Below are 21452 nucleotides of genomic sequence, written 5' to 3'. Positions count from 1 at the left end.
GTTGGGAACAGGCTGAGCCAACAGTGCCTCCCAGCAGCCCAGTCCCCACTGGAGGGGCTGCTGGCAAGGCACATCAATAAAACATTGAAGTTCAGAAAGTTCAGCACGCTGGGGCTTCTGACACTTCAGATGGAGGTTGCGCAAAATACTGAAGCTCTCAATATTTCATAAGCTGAGATGGAAAAACCATCTCTAAATTACACAGACAATGAAGGGAGGCACAACCCAAGCAGCTCCACCAACACCAGAACTAATGAAGTTATTTTCCTATGGACTTGCATCTCATTCTTGGCTCCCTGGCACCTCACACTACGAGGTCCCCAACAGGAGCTCGTGGCGACAGCGGTGGCTCTCATGTGGATTCTCTGATGTCTTCTAAGAAGCAAGCTCATGTTGCAGCTCTGTCCTCAGTGGAGATGGTACCAGGCAGATGGATGCAGCCCTGTGCTCCCAGCATTAAGAATCCAGCATCAGACACTGCTGCTCCCTGTCCTGCCCTGTCCCAACATCCCCAAACCAGCCTGAAACTGGGCAGTGAACTCAAATCTGACTTTGGTCTGAGTGTGCTAGAAGGGGATGCTGTGTGATGAACAGCAGATGCTCACAAGACGCTGCCTGGGATCTGTTGGGTCTTTGGGTCAAAGCCATAAGAGATGTACCCTCAGAAGGCACAGGGGACATCCTGGAGTTGGGGGACTTGTGTGAAATACATAACCAGCACATGTTCCCTCGCCTGCTTTTTAAATCGTATTTCAGCTTAAGGACCTGAACAGTTTGTAACACTTCACACAAACAAAAGCTGTCCACAACTGTGACAACCAGGTTCTAACTATCCTTTGTCAACTCATGGCCAAATAAATCTCTTCCATGTTTTTACAACCTAAAGCACTTTGAAATGTCAAGAACTCAGGTCACTGCAAGTATTTCAAGTATAGTTACAACGACTTTATAAATCTTCATGAAAAGGCACACAATTCTTTGTCACGCTGTGCACAGCCCAGTGTCTACCAAAACCCCACCATCCCCAGGGAAGACATCCCCACTTCTTGCTAGGGAGGCAGGAATATGCCAGACCTCATGGCTCACCATTAGAGTAAGAAGGATGGATGTTTGCTTTTGTGTTCTCCAGGTAGAAAAACTATGGACACCAGGGTGCCATGAGTGGAAGTCATTGCCAAACCTCCTTTGAAAGGCTCATGGATTGTGTCTTACACATGATCCATGTGCCTCAGCTCACCCAAACCTAAGCTCTAGCCAAAGCTCACCACTGGCGGAGGCAGACCCATGAAATATAGAATCCCAGAATCCCAGAGTGGTTTGGTTGGAAGGGACTTCAAAGGTCATCTCATTCCACCCCCTGCCATTGGCAGCGACACCTTCCACTATCCCAGGGTGCTCCAAGCCTGGCCTTGGACACTTGGAGGGATCCAGGGGCAGCCACAGCCTCTCTGGGCACCCTGTGCCAGGGCTCCAGGTTGCTCCCATCCCCATTCAACCTGGGATGGGCAGTCCATCCACTTGTCATCTACTGACCCCCCTCACTGTTCCCAAGAGGCTTGTGTGCTCCTAAACATGCATTAAAGCAGATTTTGTAGCCCAGACATCACCAGCACAGTGGAAGGAAGCAGAACTGCAGGCAGCATGGGGAGAACTGGTTTCCCCAGCTCACCATGCTAATCTGCTTCTGCTTTCTTCTCCTGGGAATGTTCCATGGAAAGAACGATGCAAGCAAAGTTTGAACACTGGGAGCTATTGATACCTGCTGCTCAGTGTGGTTTCTGAGGAAAGTGAGGAAATCTGAAGAATTTTTCCAGTTTGCAGTGGAATTTTTATGCCTATCACAGCCCATTGCCACAGCGAGCACAAGAGGCCTGAACTGCTTCTGATTTCTGCTATTCCACAGATATTTCATGATGTGCCTCGGCTTTATTTTTTGCCTGCTGTGTTCTTACCTCAGAAAGAAGCTTCACTTGAATTCAAGGCAACCCTGGAAAGCCTTTGCCTTTTTAAGCTGACCACTTTCCATTGCACAGAAAAATAAATCCAAATGCACTAAGGCAGCCAAAGCCATTTATCAGGCTAAGTAGAAACTGTAAATTCATGCTAACTGGAATCTGATGGAAACCAATTGGGATCCTCCTCCTCCTCCAGGCTCAGGTCTGGCAGGAAAGTCAAACATTTTATTGCCTTCTTTATGCCTTACAAGACAGCGGAGCCAAGAAGGGACTGCTCCCTTTGAAGCCATGCTGGTTGGGTTGCAAGGGACACTCAGTGACTTGAGTTCAAGCTCAACCCCCCAAAACAGAGATTAGACCTCTCCATTCCTGGCAAATTTATCACATTCAACAAACATCCTCTTTTCAATACATCTATTATTTGAATTAACACATGGCAGATTACGTTAACAAGCTTAATTTGTCACAGAATCGTGGAGAAAGGTTTGGGTTGGAAGGGACCTTAAAGCTCATCTCGTTCCACTCCCTGCCAGGGACACCTCCCACTGTCCCAGGCTGCTCCAAGCCCTGTCCAGCCTGGTCTTGGGCACTGCCAGGGATCCAGGGGCAGCCACAGCTGCTCTGGGCACCCTGTGCCAGGGCCTGCCCACCCTCCCAGGGAACAATTCCATCCCAATGTTCTGTCTAACCCTGCCAAGGCACATCCTCTTATCACTTCCAGACCCTGGTCCAAAGTCCCTCTCCAGCTCTCTTGGAGCCCTGTTAGGCACTGGAAAGAGCTCTAAGATCTCCCTGGAACTTTCTCTTCTGCAGACTGGACATGCCCAGCATGCCCAGCCTCTCCCTAGCACAGAAGAGCTCCAGCCCTCAACAAAATCCAGAACTAATCACATTGCCTCCTTCAGGAGTGAACATGAGCAGTGTTTGGCTTTTGTGCCATTGTAATCCTGTCCAGAGAGGGGGAAAACCACATTAAAAGATGGCCTTAACTGAGCTGGAAGAATTTAACACATGGAACATCCATAATCAGACATTGCCAAAAAATACCCCAAACAATCAGGGGGAGCAAAGATGCTACAAGGAGTTAAACACAACCTGAGGAAGTTACTGAAACTACTCCTGGCCACCCATTAAGGGAGGGGACACATCACCTAAGCACATGATGCTTTATTCTTGTGGCCACATACGTAAAGAAAAAACATGCAGAAACTGATGTCCTATGCAAAATTATCCCCTCCAAAACAACAAACCAATTCCTAAACCTAACACCCTTGCTCTGATTAGAAATCCAAGCTTCTGTAGCTGTCACGGGTATTTAAACCAAACACAGAAATATGGAAAAAATGAGTAATCCTATTTGGAGAGAGTAAAATCCAGCCTGCAGAGGATTAATTCTAATGCAACAGCCCTGCAGCTTGACAGTATTTTCCAGATCAATAGCAGTGCCATTTGATTACAGAGATTTGTTCAAATACATACATCCACTCCCCTCCAGTTGTCATTTTGGTGGTTCTAAACTTCAGTTGCCCAACACCCAGACCAGGAGCATTCCTGGGGCTGGAAGCTGTGTGGATGGAGATCTCTGCAGCTCTCTGCAGCTAAGTCCCCACTACTTTAGAAAACCCAATTTCCTGTCTACATCTGACAGTTTTGCCCCACTCCTTGCAGGACCATCCTCTTTAGCACCTCCTCATGGTGCAGACAAGCTCTGGAAGACAAAATCCTCCCTTTTCCAGGTGAGGTGGTAGCTTTGAGAGCTGTGTCCTGGATCAGGCACCCTACTCTGGGCTCCCAGTGCCCCTCACCACCAGATGTGCAAGACCATTTACAATTAAGAAAGCACAGGTTAAAGCCTAATAAAGCAGCAGAATTTGAGGTTTTTGCCTCATCTCAGTGAGCAATGCACATAATGGATCCCAAGCCCTTCCCTACAGCAGGCTCTCTACATCTCAATTTGCTTCCAGCACCTCCCTCCACTGGTGCCTTCCCTGCCACAAGCTCTGGCTCTTTCCCTGAGAATGGCTTTTCCTTCTTTATCAGCCTTTTTTCCCAGTTTTACCCTGAGCTTCCCTCTGCCCCAGCCCCTGGGACTGCTGAGGGCTGCTGGGGCTCTGCTCCTTTCCCAGTGCTTTGGAGGAGGAAAGTGGTACCTCCCCACCACACAGCCACCCAAGGAGGGTTCTTTTCTCATTAATTAGTTGTCACTGACCTGGTAGCCTTGATTAAAAACATCCCAACTCCAGTATCCCACAAAAACATGCCAAGTTGTTTTGTTCATTACACTCAGCAAAACCACCAGCTGAGGATTTAAGCAAAGCTTCCCAGTAGCATCCCAGTTTGTTTAAACCAGCTTTGCAGGTTTAGCACCGAGCAGGGCTCCCTTCCTTCCAGCCTCAACCAATCACAAAAACCACATTTCAAACGCATTTTTTGCTAGTTTCTCCTACATTTATTTTCGCCCCATTTTTCTTTGCCAGCTCCCTTCTCCTGCCTCCCCCTGACCCTTTAGCCCGAACAAACGCCGGCTTTGGGGAGAGAAAAAAGAGGAGCGAGCCCAGCGCAGCCCTTTGCGCCTGGCCCGGCATTCCAGCGCTGCGCTCCCGGCTCCACAAAGTCTGATTTCGGAGCACTGCTGGGAGCTATTAGTTTCCGAAAGGCCCAGCACGCCCACCCAGGCGCAGGGAGGGCAGAGCTCCCCTTTCATCGCTGCCGTGTGCCTCCAGCCCGGCCCGGGGCACGCAGCCAGCGCCGGGGCAGCCCGGGCGGAGAGCGCTGGACATCGTCCACACCCCGCGCTGCCGCAGGAGAGCACATTAATTAATGGGATGCTGATTAAGAGAGCTCAGCCTCCATCCAGACTCTCCTTTTATCCTGCCCGTAGCTCCTTGCTGCCATGTCCTATAACCACTTCTTCCTTTTTTTGTATCCTTTTTCCGTTTCCAATGCCGTGCTTTCAATCTCTTCTTTTAATCTGCCTTTTTTGCTGCCCTTTTCCATTCTCAGATTCCACCATCTCCAGACTCCTCATCTGCCTGCATCCCTTCCCTGACAGCACAGAGAATCCCCAGCAGCCCCAACAGCTGATCCTGAAAATCATCGCTGTCCTCCCAACCACTGGAAGCCCCTGGGATCCGCTGAGCAAGCTCAGGCACCTGCCCAGGTGTCTGCTCCCTGACCCTGGCACCCTCCCACAACTGAGTCACACACCAGCCTCCCAAAAATGTGTGGCATGGGGAACTTAATGGCAAACTCTGCCAACAGCTGCCAGACTTTGGCCAGCTCATTATCCCAAAATGCCTGGTGTGGATGTGAGATGGAGTTAACTCCCCAAAACTGAACATCAGCTCAGTGGTGGGAGAGGCAGTGAGAAAGGAAAGGGGAAAACAAGCAATGGAGCATCATTTTGGAGTCATCAGGGTTTTGACATTCTTCAACTGGCTTCTATTAGCATTGCATCTGTGTTTGGGTGCCTGAAGGAGGAAAAAAAATAAAAGCCAAGACACATTTCCAGAGGTACAAAGCAATCAGCAGGTTCTCTGCACTTCCACTGCCTCTGGAGTGCTTGGATGCAGCTCAAGGAGGACCAGGCACAGCAAACAAGGACCTGAGATTTTATTACCTTCCCCTCCTGCCGGAAGCAGAGCCTATTTGCAGATTTACAGCTCGTGTCAACAGGAAGTTCGTGTTTACAAGTTTCCTGGAAAAAAAGGCAGCATTCCTGTCCTCCACCACAGCCCGGTGGGAATGCTGCCTGATGGGGAGTGCTCAGATGGGTATGGGAGACAGGAATGAGTTTTAGCCATGTAAAACATACAGACAAATAGATAAAGCTATGGAAAAAAAACACTGAAGGCCAGAAGGAGAACAGTAATTCAGCAATTTGGTGGAAAATGCACAGCAAGACAGCACAGCCGTGTCTGGAAAAATACTTTTGTAGCATCTGGGATTCACACTTCAAAGAAGCACAAGAATTTTAAGAGGATGACAAGCTATATTCAGGCTAACATGAATTTTTCTCCTCTGGCCCAAGTCTCCTGTCATTTCCATTACACTGTTCCTCCAAGAGTCACAGCCAAGCTCAGCTGGTCACACTGGGGTGGGCCCTGCTCTCCCAGTAAAGGCATGAATGGCACCACAGGGCGTCTGGTGGTGTTGCTGGATCCACCAGGATCAATCCATCCCCCAGCTCAGCCCCAGATGGAGCTGAGGACATTGTTTACTGCCTTCACAAACTGGAGCCCTGGGCCTAAACAGCCCTATCTTGTGAAACCTGGATTTAAAATCTTCCCCTTTTATAAGGTTATTAAAAAAACCACCCAAAAACCAAAACTCAAACCAAACAACAACAAAAAACCCTCAATATTTGTTCCAAAATTACACAAAACAAGAGGACATGAGGACAGCCAAAGGTCAAGTAGCCAGAGCTCTACCAGGACGCCAAAGACCCAAAACAGTAAATATTTATTTAGGCTGTGCTGTACAGTTTAGTAAGGACAGATATGGAGTGCTTAGGGAGGTATCTGATCTCCTGAGAACATACTGCTCCCAAGGAAAGTTTCTGTCTTGACAGATGGACATTTTCCAGCAGAAGGATGATCCAATCACAGCATCCTCCAAAACAAACTCATTCAACAACACACAACAGGTACAGGACACCAAGTCTCAAAAAGCCACACTTTGCTCCTCCCTGGAGAAAGAGCTGGAGAAAACCAAGCTGACAAAGCACTCAACCCACCCAGCCCTACCAGCTCCCAGGATTTAACATGCAGAAGCTTGAAACAACTGAGCTGAAGAGGAAACTCAGAATGGGTGCAGGCATCAGGTCCTTGCAACACCACCACAGCTGTCCCCAACCCTCACATCCACAGCTGTCCCCAGCACAGACTTGGGCTCTCCCAGAGCTGCACATCCCCACTCATTCCCCGGGTATTGGAGCTCTTTCCACATCAACCAGCAGCACTAAGAACAAAATTCCCAGCACAGTCCGAGAGAAGAGAAAGAGAGTCATGCAAAGGTCCCAAAACTTATTTTTCCACCCTAAGTCCTTTAGGAAACCTTTATTGAGGAGCTGCCTGCCCTGGATGCAAGCCTTTCACATCCAGGTGTCACCACCCCTGTGCAGGAGGATGGAAGTTCAAAGGGAAGATGTTGTAAAATGTTGTAATAGGCTGAAAGGAGCATTTGCTGAAAGCATCCCATCAAAGCAGGCAGGTGGCTTCTACCCCACACAGTGGACATATGTGTTCAGACAACTTCAAGAGCCAGAAGAACCTCAACATCTCTATGGTGAAGTTAATTTACATGCAAAAAGAGGAAAAAGCAAGAAAATAATTACCTTCAATCTAAACCTCAGATTTACTAAACTTGAAACTTCAAAAGTATCAAAATTTTAATTTTCTACACCATGAGTTACATTAAAAAAAAACTTCTGGGAGAAGAATGAGACATCTTAACTTAAAAAAATAACAATAAAAACCTGGAGCAGGAGATAAAAAAGATTCATCAGCAAACTCCTCTAAAGTGGGGTTGGAGTTGATGGCAGAGGCAGTTAAACTGCAGCATTCTGCAAAGAGCTAATTTGATTTGGCTGTCACTACTGGGGGAAAAAAAACCCAGCAGAACTAAAGCAGTTCAAACACACATTTACTTCCTCCTCATTTCATTAATCCTACCCGGGGCTGTGGCCCAGGTGAAGCTGAGTTTATTGCCCCCCAGCTCTGCCCAGGTGAGCAGAACCTCCCAGGGCTGCTCTTAGCTTTTCCCAGCTGTGTTTTCCCCATGGCCCAAACATCTCCACCTGGTTCTGCAGATGGAGCAGCTGCAGCTGAAGGCAAACACCTGGTGAGCCACAGCCCTGCCCTGCACTGCAGGGGGAGATCAGGGTTACAGCAGCTCCTGCCCTGCTTGAGGCAGTATCAGGGTTGTGAGTGCTGTGTTTGTGGTTAATGATCTGCCTCCTTTGAGCCCAGGGAACCTGAATAGCTCTGCTGGGCAGCTTTGCACTGACCAGCCACCAAAAACCTCCTGAAGATGTGGAAAGGAGTGCTAAATCCAGCACAGGTCCTACTCAGAGCAGACCACCACCAGTGGATGCTCCAATGCCTGCACCTCTACAGCAGCTGCATTTCTCAGCCACCAGCTTTAGGCTGCACCAACCCAACCAGCATGAGAGCTGCAGATGTGTCCAGGCTCCCTGAGGGGCTCCAGGCTGGCAGGAGGCTCCTTTGGGACAGAGTAAGGAAGACCCTGGTCCTGTTCACTGCTGACCTGGTGAATACTTGGAAATTCACTTTTCTAGAAAAACATCTGACAAATACTCATCCTCTAGGGAATGTCATGATGAGCAGAGCAAGAGAAGTACTAGGACTGTTTCTTAAGGGACTTTTGCAGCAGTCATGTCAGGCAACACCTCTCCTCCAGTCAATACTGCAGTCTGAGCAGGCTTTTAGTCCAACAGTTCATTCCTCTTGGAGACTCCTTACAACTAAGCAGCAGTGTCATACAACTACCTGGTTAGCAGTGCTGCTTCAGCATTTCTTTGCACCATTTTCCTCCAAGTTCTTGGTCAGTGATGGCAATATTTATATTAAGAACACAAGGGTATATAACTATAAGACTACAAACTGGAGAGGCAGACAGTGGATTAAAAAAATAAACCCAAACCCACTTCCCAGCAGGCTCCAGACACTGACAGTCACCAAAGCACTAGCAAAAGAAACTGTTTGTTACTTGGCAGTAATTTCCAAGTGACTTGAGCTGAATTCAGTATTGTAGTCAAACAGGAAAAAAAATCCATGAGAAATGCTCAAGGCCAGGTTGGAATGGGCTCTCAGCAACCTGGGATAGGGGAAGGTGTCCCTGTCCACAGCAGGGGTTTGGAGCAGGATGATCTTTAAGGTCCCTTCCAACCCAACCATTCTGGGAGTCTGTGTAATAAAATGTTGGGGGAAAGGGAGGTCAATAATATTTTAAGGGTTAAATGAACTCTTGCAAGGCCAAACTGACAGGAATCCATTCCAGAAAGCCTGCAGGGTCAACTTGTACTGACTATAGAAGATCCTTGTGCAAATTAAAAGGTTTCCCTGCCTGTTTGTTTCGGCATATGGAAAAGCTGCAAATTCATTCCCTGAGGCTTGCACCGAGGAGGCTGTTAAATGCCAGGACGAGTCTCAGGACTGGGAGTCTGGATGGGAAGGAGTGCTGGAGGTGCAGCCTGCTGCCATTCTCCCTCGTGTTCAGGAGTCAAGTCAAATCAAGGGGACATTTGTAAAAGCCCCTCTCGGGCCCCTTTCCAAACACCTGCATCCCTGTGTCTCCTGGGTCGCCCCTCTCCTGGTCCTCAGTGCATCTCTGCAGGCAGGAGCAGCTCACTATGAAAATGCAGAGTGCCTGTCTTCCTCACCCATGCAGAACAGCTAATCCCAGCAGGATAATCCTGCTTTAATGAGAAAACTATAGGACCTTTGATAAAGCATATAAATCTTATAAAAGCCCTACTACAACATTCCTTAGTCTCTGGGACTGGGTGACCGACCTCTAAAATGAATTTTACATGTGGCTGTCTCAAGCTGTGGAAGGTAACACGTGGCAGGGAGAGCAAACTGCTCCCTCATGTTTGCAAGACACCATAAAATCTGTAACAGTGCTGGAGGCAAATTTCCCATGCCTCTGGACATGTGTGCCTCTCCATCAACAAAACACCTCATCCTCTGCCTGCCACAGGAGCCAGAGGACACCGTCATCTCCCACTCCTGTTCTCCAGCTCACTGCACACCTCCCCAAATGGGAATGGCCATGATACAGCTGACCTGCCCCAAGTCAGTGGCTCCAAAGGCCCAGTGATTTCCTACAGGCCAGCAAAGGGCTGGGAGATGGCAGGAACTGCGTCAGATCCAACCTGGGCTGCAGCGCAGCTGCTGAGCTCCAAGATAAACTCTGGAGCCTCTGCCAAACTGGGAATCTGTGTCAGGTTTTGTATGACAAAAAAAAAAAGAAAAAGATTCGAGAACAACTCCTCATTACAACTTAGGTGTAGAAATCCACAGACAGTTTTTCTGACCTCACAAGACCTTGTTCCAGCACCGGAGAAGAACCCAACGAATTGACATTTCAACACTTTCTTTTCCCCTCAAGTACAAACACACAACTGCTGAGAAAAAGCAGTGATGCTCTGACCTGACACGACCAGTCGTGTGAGGGATAATTCCTGTGCTGTATCAGTGACTGGAATTACCAGGGCTTTGCCAACAGTTTAATGAGATGGAAACTCACGCTCTCACTGCCAGAATTTATTTGTCGGGCCATAAACTATTTAGATGCCCTGAATATTTTGTTCCTGTGTTATAAAACAGGTGTGAAGAGGTGCATCTCCATGCACGGAGCTGCTGCTTGGAGCAGCACAGCCTTTTGGACAGATCTAAATTCCTGGTGAGCTGCATGTACACAGGGAGAGCTGTCCATTGGCTTGTCCTTCACCAAAAGGGGCTCTCAGAGCCTGGATGGGGATGGGGTCTCACCTGCCCAGAGTCCACCTGAGGCTGGGCCAGCTCCCAATGGTGCTGCCAGGTTCTCCAGGGCGTCCCAGGCCACCTTGGACAAGCAGGAGCAGCAGCAGGACAGGGAAAGTGCAGTGCTGGTGGAAACTGAGGCAATCCTTACACGTACACAAGGGAAAAGGGGAGATTCTGTGCCAACCAAACGATCTTGTTTGGTACCTGTGAGACTGACGGGAAGAATTCCTGCATGCATCAGATCCTGGTCTTTGGTGCTCAACTGTCCTTACACCACCAGGATAGTCCTCAGCACTGCTGGAGGATCAAGATGTGGTAAACAATGTCCAGGAGCAGTGACTGAGCTTACAAGTGTTTTTTCTGAGCATATTTTACCATAAAAGCATAACGAATTTCATTCCATTAATTTTATCTCAAACTTAGCTTTCTTAATTAGAGATACAGAGCTCGAGGGAAACTGCTGTAATTATTAAATGGGAAATAAAACCCAATGAACACAGTAACTGCAGTGACTGAAAACTTAAATAAAACTGGTAGAGGACAAATCCAGAAATATCTAAAAATCACCTGCTCAGTAGTTTGTGTGCTCTGACAGTTATTTACCTATTCACATGCACAGAGGTTTTATTCTCCCTCTTGCTAAAATCAATGCTACACAGGGAAAAAAAAAAGGGTTTTTCAACAAGACAAATATATTGAAGAAGAAAACAGTCAGACAAGCACCAAGGGAATGTTTTTGGAGTACCACAGTGCATAACCAAGACTCTCCCTCTGAAGATTCCATCAAATTCTAGGTGCTCAGCATGCCTAGATAAAGAGGGAAAACCAATGCTTCATGGAAAAAGTCATCTCCTGGGGGGATAAAAGGACACCAGCAGAGTATTCTGGAATGTGGAAACTCAGGTGGGCCCAGGGCAGTAATGTGCAGTGGGGTGTTTGCAGCAGAGGGGTGAGTGAACACCAGTAAATGATGCAGTGATCCACCCACAGTGGCAGTGGCAGCTGACCTGCAGTCACTGATGTGGCAGGCACAGGAACAAGCCCTGCCTGTGTGACAGCTCCTGACCCGTGCTGGTTCAGGAGTGGCAGTGCCTCTCTGAAAAACACTCCTGAGGACAACACAGTTTCCCAGCACCACGTAAAGTACAGCGTGTCTCCTTACTCACCACGGAAGGTGATCCATCAGCATCTGTAGTGTGAAGAGGGAAGCAAACAGCAGAAGGGAAGCAAAGTGCTAGAAAGAATTCCTGGCTAGAATTTGCTGCTTTAAATCTTCCCGTGAACATGGGCTGTGAGCTGCAGAAGGACACACTCGCACCGGGAAAGCAAAATGGGTACAAGGCTCCCATCCAACTCAGATTTAATGGCAGAGAAGATAGATCTGCTCTTTGAGAAAAATCCCAATTGTTGATTTCTATTTTGTCTGGCGATGGAGCACAGTATTCCTCCTTCCTTCCTGCCAAAAGTGGTGGAAGTACGATGTGCTTTAAAGTAATTACAGCAGCTCATCCCAGAAGTGGCTGCATTTCAAACGAGGCAGGAGATGTACAAGTGGGGAGTGGCTGCTCCCAGCTGAATGTTGAACCTGTCTTCAGACCTGGGGATGAAAAGGTTCTCTCCAAAACAAACCACAATTGCTTCCAATACCTGTCCAATTTGTCCCCTTCTGGTCTGCCTAACCCTGCTGCACCTCCAGGGATGGCTGGGAAACCTGGGCAGCACAGCCCAACGTGGCACCCATGGGCAGGACATGCTTTCCTACAGGGACTTAGCTTGATCCAAGTTTTTTTGAACTGGTGTCTCTCTGACTCCTTGGCAAAAATGTCAAACAATTGGCTGTGCCAAGCCTGTACCCATCTAAACACTGCAGTACTTAGAAGTGTGCTGTATTTTCATTATTGGTAGAACAGCCATAATTATCCAAATAAAACTATTACTATACTGGGCCTTTGATCATAAATAGAACTTAATGGATTTTATTACATCCCAGGAAGCAAGAGCTACAGAAGGAAAAGTATTGCTAAATGTGCTTTTCTACTACCTATCAATTTCTCCTAAACACTCAGCACTTAAGAAATACCCAAAGAAACACACTGCTCTCACTGCATAACCATTGCAAGTTCCCCCCTGAGCTCTTCCCCTTTAGCCAGCTCGTAGGGGATGTTTCAGCAGCTGAAAATTAAAGGGTCACAATATTGAGCCTTCAGGTATCAAGTTCACAATGGAAATAGCAGCTGACACAGAAAGGGCTCCGCTGAGCACGGCGGTGATAATTCTGTTGCCTCAGAGCTGGAAGCAGCTCACTTACACAAAGTTTGTTATTTAACTCAGCGAGGAACGAAATAAAATGCCACAGCCACGGCTTTATTCCTCACACAGCCTCTTTCAAATCATACTCCACACCGAAGACGCGCTAGCAGTGAGTCTTTAACTCTGACTGCAGTATCCTCTTAAATCCAAATAATTCCCTGTCAAGCGCTGGGGAAGGCAGTGATGGCCTCAGCAAGGGCTGCTTGTCCTGCAAACTCTTCTGCTGGAGCCCATCTTCCAGAAAATTTCACAGGAGCCGAACACCACTAGATACCACATGTCCATGAGCAAGTGACAACAAATCCGGGATATCCGACAGCCACCAGTCCAAGTGGCCCCATGGAGAAGGGCAAGAACAAGGAGGACTTCAGTAGGACAGCCAGATATGCCAGCCTCCCACTGCCAGCTTCCCCCTTGTCCCCGCTCACACAATCCAGGAAAAGCCATCTTGCCACCCCCGGGGACTCCCCACCTGGCCCCGCTCCGCAGTGACAGCCCAGGCCTGCTGCTATCTCCCAAACAGATGCATTTATTCTCCTGAGAGCCTCCCACGTCTTATCTAGCTGGCAGTTTCCAAACATCGAGCGCCAAGTCCGGCTAAAACCACTTTAAGCTCTTTTAGGCAACAATTCCTGAAAGCGTTTTGGCAGGGGAGCGAGGGAGGCGGGACGGCAGCCCCGCCGAGGGGTCCCCCCGCGCTGTCCTGCCGGGATGGGCACAGAAAGCAACCCCTGCACCCCACTCTGAGAATGCTGTAAACACGACCTGGCACAGGAATGGATGTAGAGTTTAAAGAGATGCCTTGCTTCAAGCGAATTTGCCTCTCAACACATGGCCAAACTCTGACGCAATAAATTAACTATTTGGCAGCCACCGAACTAGCGCTGGAGCCAAACCAATTAGGGTTTAATGTGATCCCAATTTCCTATTTCTGAGACGGGGGTCGGGGAGGCGGGGGGGAGAAGGGGGAAGAGGAGGGAGGGAGAGCAAAGTAAATCCCCTCCTGGTTTATAAATCCTTGCCAATCATCCCAGATAAACCTGTCACCCACAGCTCTAAATCTGCATTTGCACTCGCGTGCTCCGAGGGACGCGGTGGGAAAAGGCGCATCGGATGCAGCCAGCCTGACTCCTGACATGTGTTTTCCATACTTGGGAAATTCAATCATTTAAAAAATATTTACCAAGCTTTGTCTTTAATTAGAAAAACATGACGACGGATAAGGCGAGTTATTGTTTCTAAGCTAGAAATGTCAGAGATCCTCATGATGTCAGAAGATAAACCCCATCAGCGACCCACGGACCCGCTGCCAGGGCCGCAAATGTTCCAAAGGATTTTTTTCATCTCCCCTCAAAGTTCAGCGCTTTCCAGGCTCAATTCATCGGTGGCTTCGTGGCCCCCAACAAAGCTAATCATGAAGGAGGAGGAGGAGATGGAGGGAAGGCTCCTGCAGCAGATCTGCCAGACGGGTGTTTGAATGCAAACGAGCTTGCACAACGGGGGAGGAACAGAGGAACATTTGACTTCTTTGTGTTTTAACATCCTGACTCTGGTACCTCCCCTGCACAAGTAATTACCTGCCCTCAATCAAGATAAGCAAATTAATCTCATCTGCACCTGGAAATGCCGCAGGCTGAGCTGGCCGCATACTTTGAAAAAGTGTGAAATTAAGTTTCTGCTTAGCCAAGACCCAGAGAAATGTTTGCTTTCGGGAATACAGCCACAAAATATCGCAGCCCACAATACCCACCTAAGAAAAGGAGGCTGCCTGTGCTCCAAGCAGACAGCCAGGAGCTCTGCCAGCCCAGGACCATGTGTGACCCACACTACAGCCCCTCTTCCACCTCTGTTTGATCCAACACCTGCAGCCAGATCCGGAGAGGCTGCGCAGGCAGGATGCACAACTTTAAAGTATAAAGCAAATATTTGCTGGCCAACAAACAGAAGACAGAGGGGATGTGATGAGCTGTCAGGCCCATTTGTGTGCTCACCACTCCTGTTAAGGCGCCTGAAGAGCCTTTGCTGACTGGGTGGGGGTCCGGAAGGGTCCCTGGACTGGCTCACAGCACTGCCAGGCTGTGCGTGCCACCAGCCCAGTCCCACCAGTGCCAGCAACTGCTCGACCCAACCACCCCTCACCACACCAGCCTGCTCCACACAGCCCAAACACTACAGCCCAAATACTACAGCCCCCTGCTCTACCTCTAGGGCTGTATCCCTCCTCCTCCTGCTGCTGCCTCTGTTGGCAGAAGAGGCGGGATCAAACACACACAAAGGCCAGGTGGGAGCGTGTCAGGTGACAGATTTGGAGGAACTTCCTGCTGCAGCAACCAGGTGCACTGCTAGGAAGTGAAAGGCAACTCCCAAGAGATCATGAGGATTAAAAAGTGCAGATGAGCAGGGAGAAGCTGGTATTGATGCAAACAAACTGGTGTGTCTGTCGAGTCCAATCTTACAGCAATAAGTCTGCAAGTATTCACTGTTTGTCTGATTATTTTATATCCACAGGCAAAAAAAAAGGCTAATCCTGCATTTTCCATTCAAACCCATACCTGTAATGAGAGAATTCTATAATATTTTTCAAATATTTTTTAGCAAGCTTTGAAATGTCACCTATGGCCCCAAAGCCAAGCCAAGAGCATGCCACATATCCTGTGAAAATAACCTTGCAATCCACGGCTGAGGGCTATTAGCAATGACTACCTTAAATACCAACATAAATCTACACTGGAGAAAATCCCTGCCTGAACAGTCTCCTCCTTTAAATCATCCCAAGTGTGCAAAGCACATCATTGAGGAACACGTATGTGCAGAACTTGACCTCCAAGTCCGAGTGCCAGAAAAGCTGCTACCTGTAGAAGTTAGTGCTGCTCTCTCATGAAATGGAGTAAAGGACGTTTTAATTGACTTCCAAAGTCGGGGTTGATTAACTTGGAGTGCACAAATACAGCCAAAACAATGTCCAGGGTAGCTCTGTAGCTCAATCAAACAAGGGTGTGCACACACTCAGGATGTGGCACAAAGAGGTGCGAAGGTGACAGGGACACGGAGAAGTTTTAAGCCCGAGACACTGGCTGGACAAATGCCCTCAGGAAGAGTTCCAGGTGAATCCCCAGTCTGGGTGGAAACCCTTCCCCTGGGACATTTTTACATCAGAGGGGGAGGTGGATTCACTTCTCACCTTGTTGAGTCTTACAGACACCTCCTTCTTCTGAAGGAAGAGTTCACCTCTGATCCCTGCCAGCAAGAGGGAAACCTGAGCAGTTCCCCCTCCTCCAGTGGCTCATGGCAGCCTCTCGAGGTGCCTGTGACTCCTTGGCAGCTCAGGACGATGGAAAGCACTCAGCTCACTATTCCACTCCAGTCCTGCTTCCAACAGAGGCAACTCCACAAGCTCTTCCTCAAGTACAAGCTCTTTTCAATCCTCAGAGTGCCTGCAAATCAAAAAAATCTTTTTCTTTTCTCTGACTGCTTTAAAATGCCAATTTATTTCACTCTCCTGAACACTGGCACAAAGGAAGAGGAACACCTAAAGCCTTTCATTTGACAATATATGAAAATCAAGACTAAGTCCCTGAAAGATCCATTTCAGTTTCTGGCTGTTGGAAATATCCACATTAGAAGAGCATATTCATGAGAAGCCAGTATGTGCCTTAAATGAACATGGAACATCCCAAAGTTTCAAAGCAGTCCCCCATTTCTTCTTTCTTTCCCCACTGTTAGTTTAACACCGAGCACTGATCCCCTTCTGTGTAACACACAGCCAAAGAAATCAAGCAACCTCTTGACATTGCCAGGATCTGCAAAACACACAGGAAATCATCAGGCCATGCAGAGAATTGGATTTATAAACATTATGAGTCTACAGCTGATTATTCACTTTCCTGAGATCAAAGATAAACCCCAACAGTGTTCTTGGGCTGACACTGGTCCCAAGAACTGAGTGATGTCTCGTGCAAATGTTCACACTGTTCAATAGCTGGCACCACCAGGGCATCCTTACCTGACCTATCTACAAAGGTCCTGATAACTACAGCACATATCTATGTGCTTATCTTTATAAAGCAGCTGCACGGCTCACCAGGCTTATTCTTAGCATTCCCCAGTGGATGCTGGGCCACAGACACATTAAACTGAATAAAAAATAACACTTTAGCTCCCACTGAGCCACTCCAAGCATTCCAGGTGCCCTCACCCTCTCCTGCTGCGGGCTGTGGCCTTGCTGTCCCTGCTGCCATAGGGTCAGATTGCTTGCTCAGCTCTGTCAGCACGACCCGGATGAAAAGCCCCAATCACAGAACAATAGACTGGTTTGGGCTGAGAGAAACCTGAAAGATCACTTTGTTCCACCCCCATCCATGGGCAGGACACCTTCCACCATCCCAGACTACTCCAAGCCCTGTCCAGCCTGGCCTTGGACACTGCCAGGGATCCAGGGGCAGCCTCAGCCTCCCTGTGCACCCTGTGCCAGGGCCTGCCCACCCTCACAGGGAGGATTTCTTCCTAACTTCAGGCATGGTTTAATATTGCAAAACTCAACAGCCACATATACATTCATACATTCCTGTCACGATCCAATAAAATATTCAAACAATTTGTCCCGTGTTGCAGAAAGTGTCACAGCTGACAGGAACCGGTTTCACATACCCACCCTGAAGCTATGATGGAGGCACAAGATCCCTGTTTCCCTTAGCTTCAAACAGTCTTAGCAAGATTTCAAAGGTCTGACTCTCCTCCCTGTGCTCAGTGTGAGGGAAGCAGGGAATCTGACCAGTCTGCATACACTACTGAGCTGCACCACGAGCAGGCACACTGCGTGGGATTTGTTTCATCCAGCTCCTCCCTGCCAAAGCCTAAGCCAGCTCTCCTGGACTCCCCTTGCAGTCAGTGAAAAAACTCAGGCACCTCCAGTGAGGAATTTGTCTCACTCAGAGAGAGGCGTCCAAGACTGGAGAGATGAATCACCCTCAGCGGCGCCTGTTTCTCTGATGTGACTTCAAAGGGAGCTTGGGGAAAGGAGACCGGGCACAGACTTTGGACAGCAGGGTTAAAGCACATGATCTCACCTGAGCTCCTTCTGTGGGGCCTGTTCTTCAGGGCTGACAAAATGAAGGTGAGGAGCCAGGTGCCAGGGCTCTGCAAAGCCACGTGGACACGGACACGGCTCTCCCACCGCGGCGCTCTCCAGGCACCTGGGACACGGGCTGGGTAAATCCACACGCCTCCACAGACTCAGTGTTTCTGACTGCCCTGGTGGGTAACAGCCCCAGCCCAGCATCTCACACCCTGCCCCAGGCAGCACAACAAAGTACAAAAACACCCTCTGCAACTTCTGTCACTCGCTAATTCCTTCTCCATATCGAGAATGCAGCTTTCAGAGTGGTTTCCACATTAGCATCAGCATCTATCTTTACACTGCTTCCCTACGAGCAATCACACTTCATTTTAAAATTCCTGAATTTCCTGAGCCTTGGGATGTGCTTTTAACTGCTTTTCTCCCTTTCCTGAGCAATGACTTACCCACAGAGTGACCCTGAGGCCGTGATGCAGCCCATGTGAATGGACATGGCTACACACAGACATCCCGGCTCCTCACTCCTCACCCGGGACGGCTCCACTTCACTCCCAGCTGCGGCCGAACAAGCACGGCCCGCAGAAACGCTCAGGAGGCTGAAACACCGTGAGAGGCACCACGTGCTCTCCTGCCAGCCTCATGGCTTTCCGAGGGCACAACACTTCTAGCAACAAAGCCGGGATTTTGGGGCAATCGATGCGAGTGGAGCTGAAGATCTCCCCTCCGCAGCCGCACGCAGAGGGTGCTGCCGCAGGCAGGATGTCCGCGCACGGCTCACACAGGTGCCCGGTCTGCCCGCCCTGCAGTTCGCGGGAGGGGGAACACCCGTGCCCAGCTCTGGCTGTTTCACTGTCCGGCACTCCTGGGACACTTTAGGGACGCGTTTTAGTGCCGGGCAGGGAATGTGGCAAGTGCCAGCAGGGTGCGAACCCGCTTTGGCTGCAGCACCGCAGGGCTGGCACTGCCGGGCCCAGCCGCGGGGGCTGCACGCCTTGTCCCGGAGCCCCCCGGCCTGGAAAGCCACAGAAACCCGGGCAGTGCCGGCCTGGCCGTGCGGCCGGGGGTCCCCGAGGCCCACACTTGGGGGCAGCGCACGCCGAGAATCGCCCACGAACCCGAGCTGCAATTACGGATCGCGATACAAAGCGCCCCTCCCGCTCCCCCCGGCCCCGGCCCCGGCCCCGGCTCTTACACTGGCAGCTCCCCGGGATCCCCACCATGGCCCGGCTCCGCGGCGCCTCCCGCCCGGCCCGGCCCGGCCCGGCCCTCGCCGTGACGGGAGCGGGGGCGCGGCTTCCCCCGGCCCGCCCCGAGCCGGGCAGGGCGTGAGGAGCGGGGCCGTGCGGGGCCGTGCGGGGCCGTGCGGGGCCGTGCGGGGCCGTGCGGGGCCGTGCGGGGCCGTGCGGGGCCGTGCGGGGCCGTGCGGGGCCGTGCGGGAGTTACAGCCCGGTGGAACCTCCAGGGACACAACGGGCCGCACTCCCCACCACCCCGGAGGTCTCTGCCTCCCCTCAAGGTGTTACAATATCTGTACACCCCGCCAAATGTGTTTAAACACCTGTATACAACCCCAAAGGTGCTACGATGCTTGTACACACACACCCTAAGGTGTTACAATACCTGTACACACATCCCCAAAGGTGCTACAATACCTGTACACACACCCCTTAAATGTGTTTAAACACCTGTACACAACCTCAAAGGTGCTACAATACCTGTACACCCCCAAAAGGTGGTACAATACCTGTACACACACACCCCAAATGTGTTTAAATACCTGTTCACACATCCCCAAAGGTGTTACAATACCCGTACACCCCAAGAGGTTACCACCTTTACAATACCTGTACACCCAAAGATGTTAAAATACCTGCATACAACTCCCAAAGGTTTTACAATAGCTGTTCCCCCCCAAAGTGTTGCAATACCCAAGGACAGATAGGTTTGTCCCCAGCCCAGCCCCAGAGCCTCAGGTGTTGAAACCAAAGGGGTTTTGCTCCCTCCTGGCACTTCCCACATTCCACACCCACCTCTAAACCTCATCCACAAAGTGTCCCAGGGAGTCTTGCAGCAGTCAGATACCCTTGGCAGAGGTGAGATGTGATTCCACTCCTACAGGCTAAAGCTTTCACTGCACAGGTACCTCAAAACCTAGAAATGCCAGTTTGGGATCATGGGAGCCTCACTGATAGCCTGAGGCTCCCATTCAGGGATTGTCAAGGCTGCAGCCTCATGGAATCCTGGAATATCCCTGAGCTGGACGGGACCCACGAGGATCATTAAGTCCAGCTCCTGTCCCTGCACAGACACCCCAAAATCCCACCCTGTCCATCCCTGGCAGCGCTGTCCAAAGGCTCCTGGAGCTCTGGCAGCCTCGGGGCCGTGCCCATTCCCTGGGGAGCCTGGGCAGTGCCAGCACCCTCTGGGGAAGGAACTTTTCTTTATGCTGGAGTCCAATTGGCACCTGAAAACAAAGCACAGCTTTGCTCCCATCCTGGAGAGGTTTGCCAGTTTAGGTGTTCTCTTGGAAGCTAAAATATGCCAGCTAGATGAGGAATGCCCCAAAAGACTTGGGAGTCGCTGTAGGAGGAAGACACATGCCTGCAAATGGGGTTATAGCTGGGGTTTCCCTTCCCAGCAATAAAACATACATGTGGTCCTGGAAGCAGAGGCAGGAGCCAGTCTCCTGCCCTATGGAGATATCCTCACCAGTTACCAAGTCATGCTGGTGCCAGTGTGGCTGTGGATGCCCTCCTTCAGCCTGGGAAGAGCTCACTCCAGTGAAAGAGAGCTCTTGGGATGTAGCAGGAGATCCAGACTGGCTGCCCTAAGGCACTGCTCATGCCCTCAGGGCACTGCCCATATCATCAAGGCAGTGAGGTCTGTGAGCCCTCGTGGGGGAAAAGGCACATTGGTCAGGGCTGCTGTTTCCAGCAGGACCATGCTCCCAGCAAGCTGGGTCTGACCTGCCCCAGTTCTGGGCTGCTGGTGGCTGGCAGCAGCCCCTGGCCAGCCCAGCCCTGCAGCTCAGCAGTGTTTCACTCCTGATGCTCACTGAGCACAGGCTCCGTTGGAGTTTGCTGGCCAGGAACAGGCATCTCTTGGGCCCAGATGTCCCAGGATGGAGCAGATCCAAATTTGCACTGAAACAACAGGACAATCCATCCACTCCCATTGTCTTGGTTTTCACTTTGTGGCTTTGTCTCCTCCCCGGCCCCTCTCTGCCAAAGCCCACATCCCCCTGTGCTGCTCTTATCTCCTGCCTCGCTGGCTGCAGCTTGGCTCTGGCCTGTGTTTGCCACCACTTCATTTCTGTGTAGTCCACAGCCTCGCTGGAGCCAACTTGACACCGGTGAAGCAGAAAGGGCCATTGTGTGGGGCGCTGATAAGGGCTTTGTTTTTATTTAGCTGGTCCTTAAAGCCTGTGAAGCTCCGTGGAGAGTGGCAGGCTGGGCTCCATCAGAGCCCACCGTGATGGGAGCAGCTTCCAGGACACCTGAAGGTGCCAGTCACAGCCTGGCATCTCCCTGAGGCTCACCCAGGCTGGAGCCCTCCTTGTGCTGAGGGCACAGGAGATGGAGCAGATGTGGTGACAGTGTGGGG

At 50.2% G+C, this 21452-nt stretch overlaps 1 protein-coding gene across 6 annotated transcripts in view; it reads right to left on the bottom strand.

The window, feature by feature from the left end:
- CBFA2T2 (CBFA2/RUNX1 partner transcriptional co-repressor 2) overlaps positions 1–19149 on the bottom strand; it is a 58054-nt gene extending 38905 nt beyond the window's left edge. For 4 of the 6 annotated variants that reach the window (XM_063404673.1, XM_063404675.1, XM_063404674.1 and 1 more), the window contains exon 1: positions 19042–19149. In XM_063404673.1, coding sequence (XP_063260743.1) covers positions 19042–19069 — 28 coding nt within the window. In that variant the 5' untranslated portion in view covers positions 19070–19149. Of the gene's footprint in view, positions 1–15956; positions 16210–19041 lie in introns of all 6 variants that reach the window. The other 2 variants (XM_063404678.1, XM_063404677.1) reach the window with 2 other exon arrangements.
- Positions 19150–21452: the final 2303 nt, after the last annotated feature.

Source organism: Prinia subflava, chromosome 8 (assembly GCF_021018805.1).
Source record: "Prinia subflava isolate CZ2003 ecotype Zambia chromosome 8, Cam_Psub_1.2, whole genome shotgun sequence".
Classification (NCBI taxonomy): Eukaryota; Metazoa; Chordata; class Aves; order Passeriformes; family Cisticolidae; genus Prinia; species Prinia subflava.
This window is presented reverse-complemented; position numbering and strand designations above follow the sequence as displayed.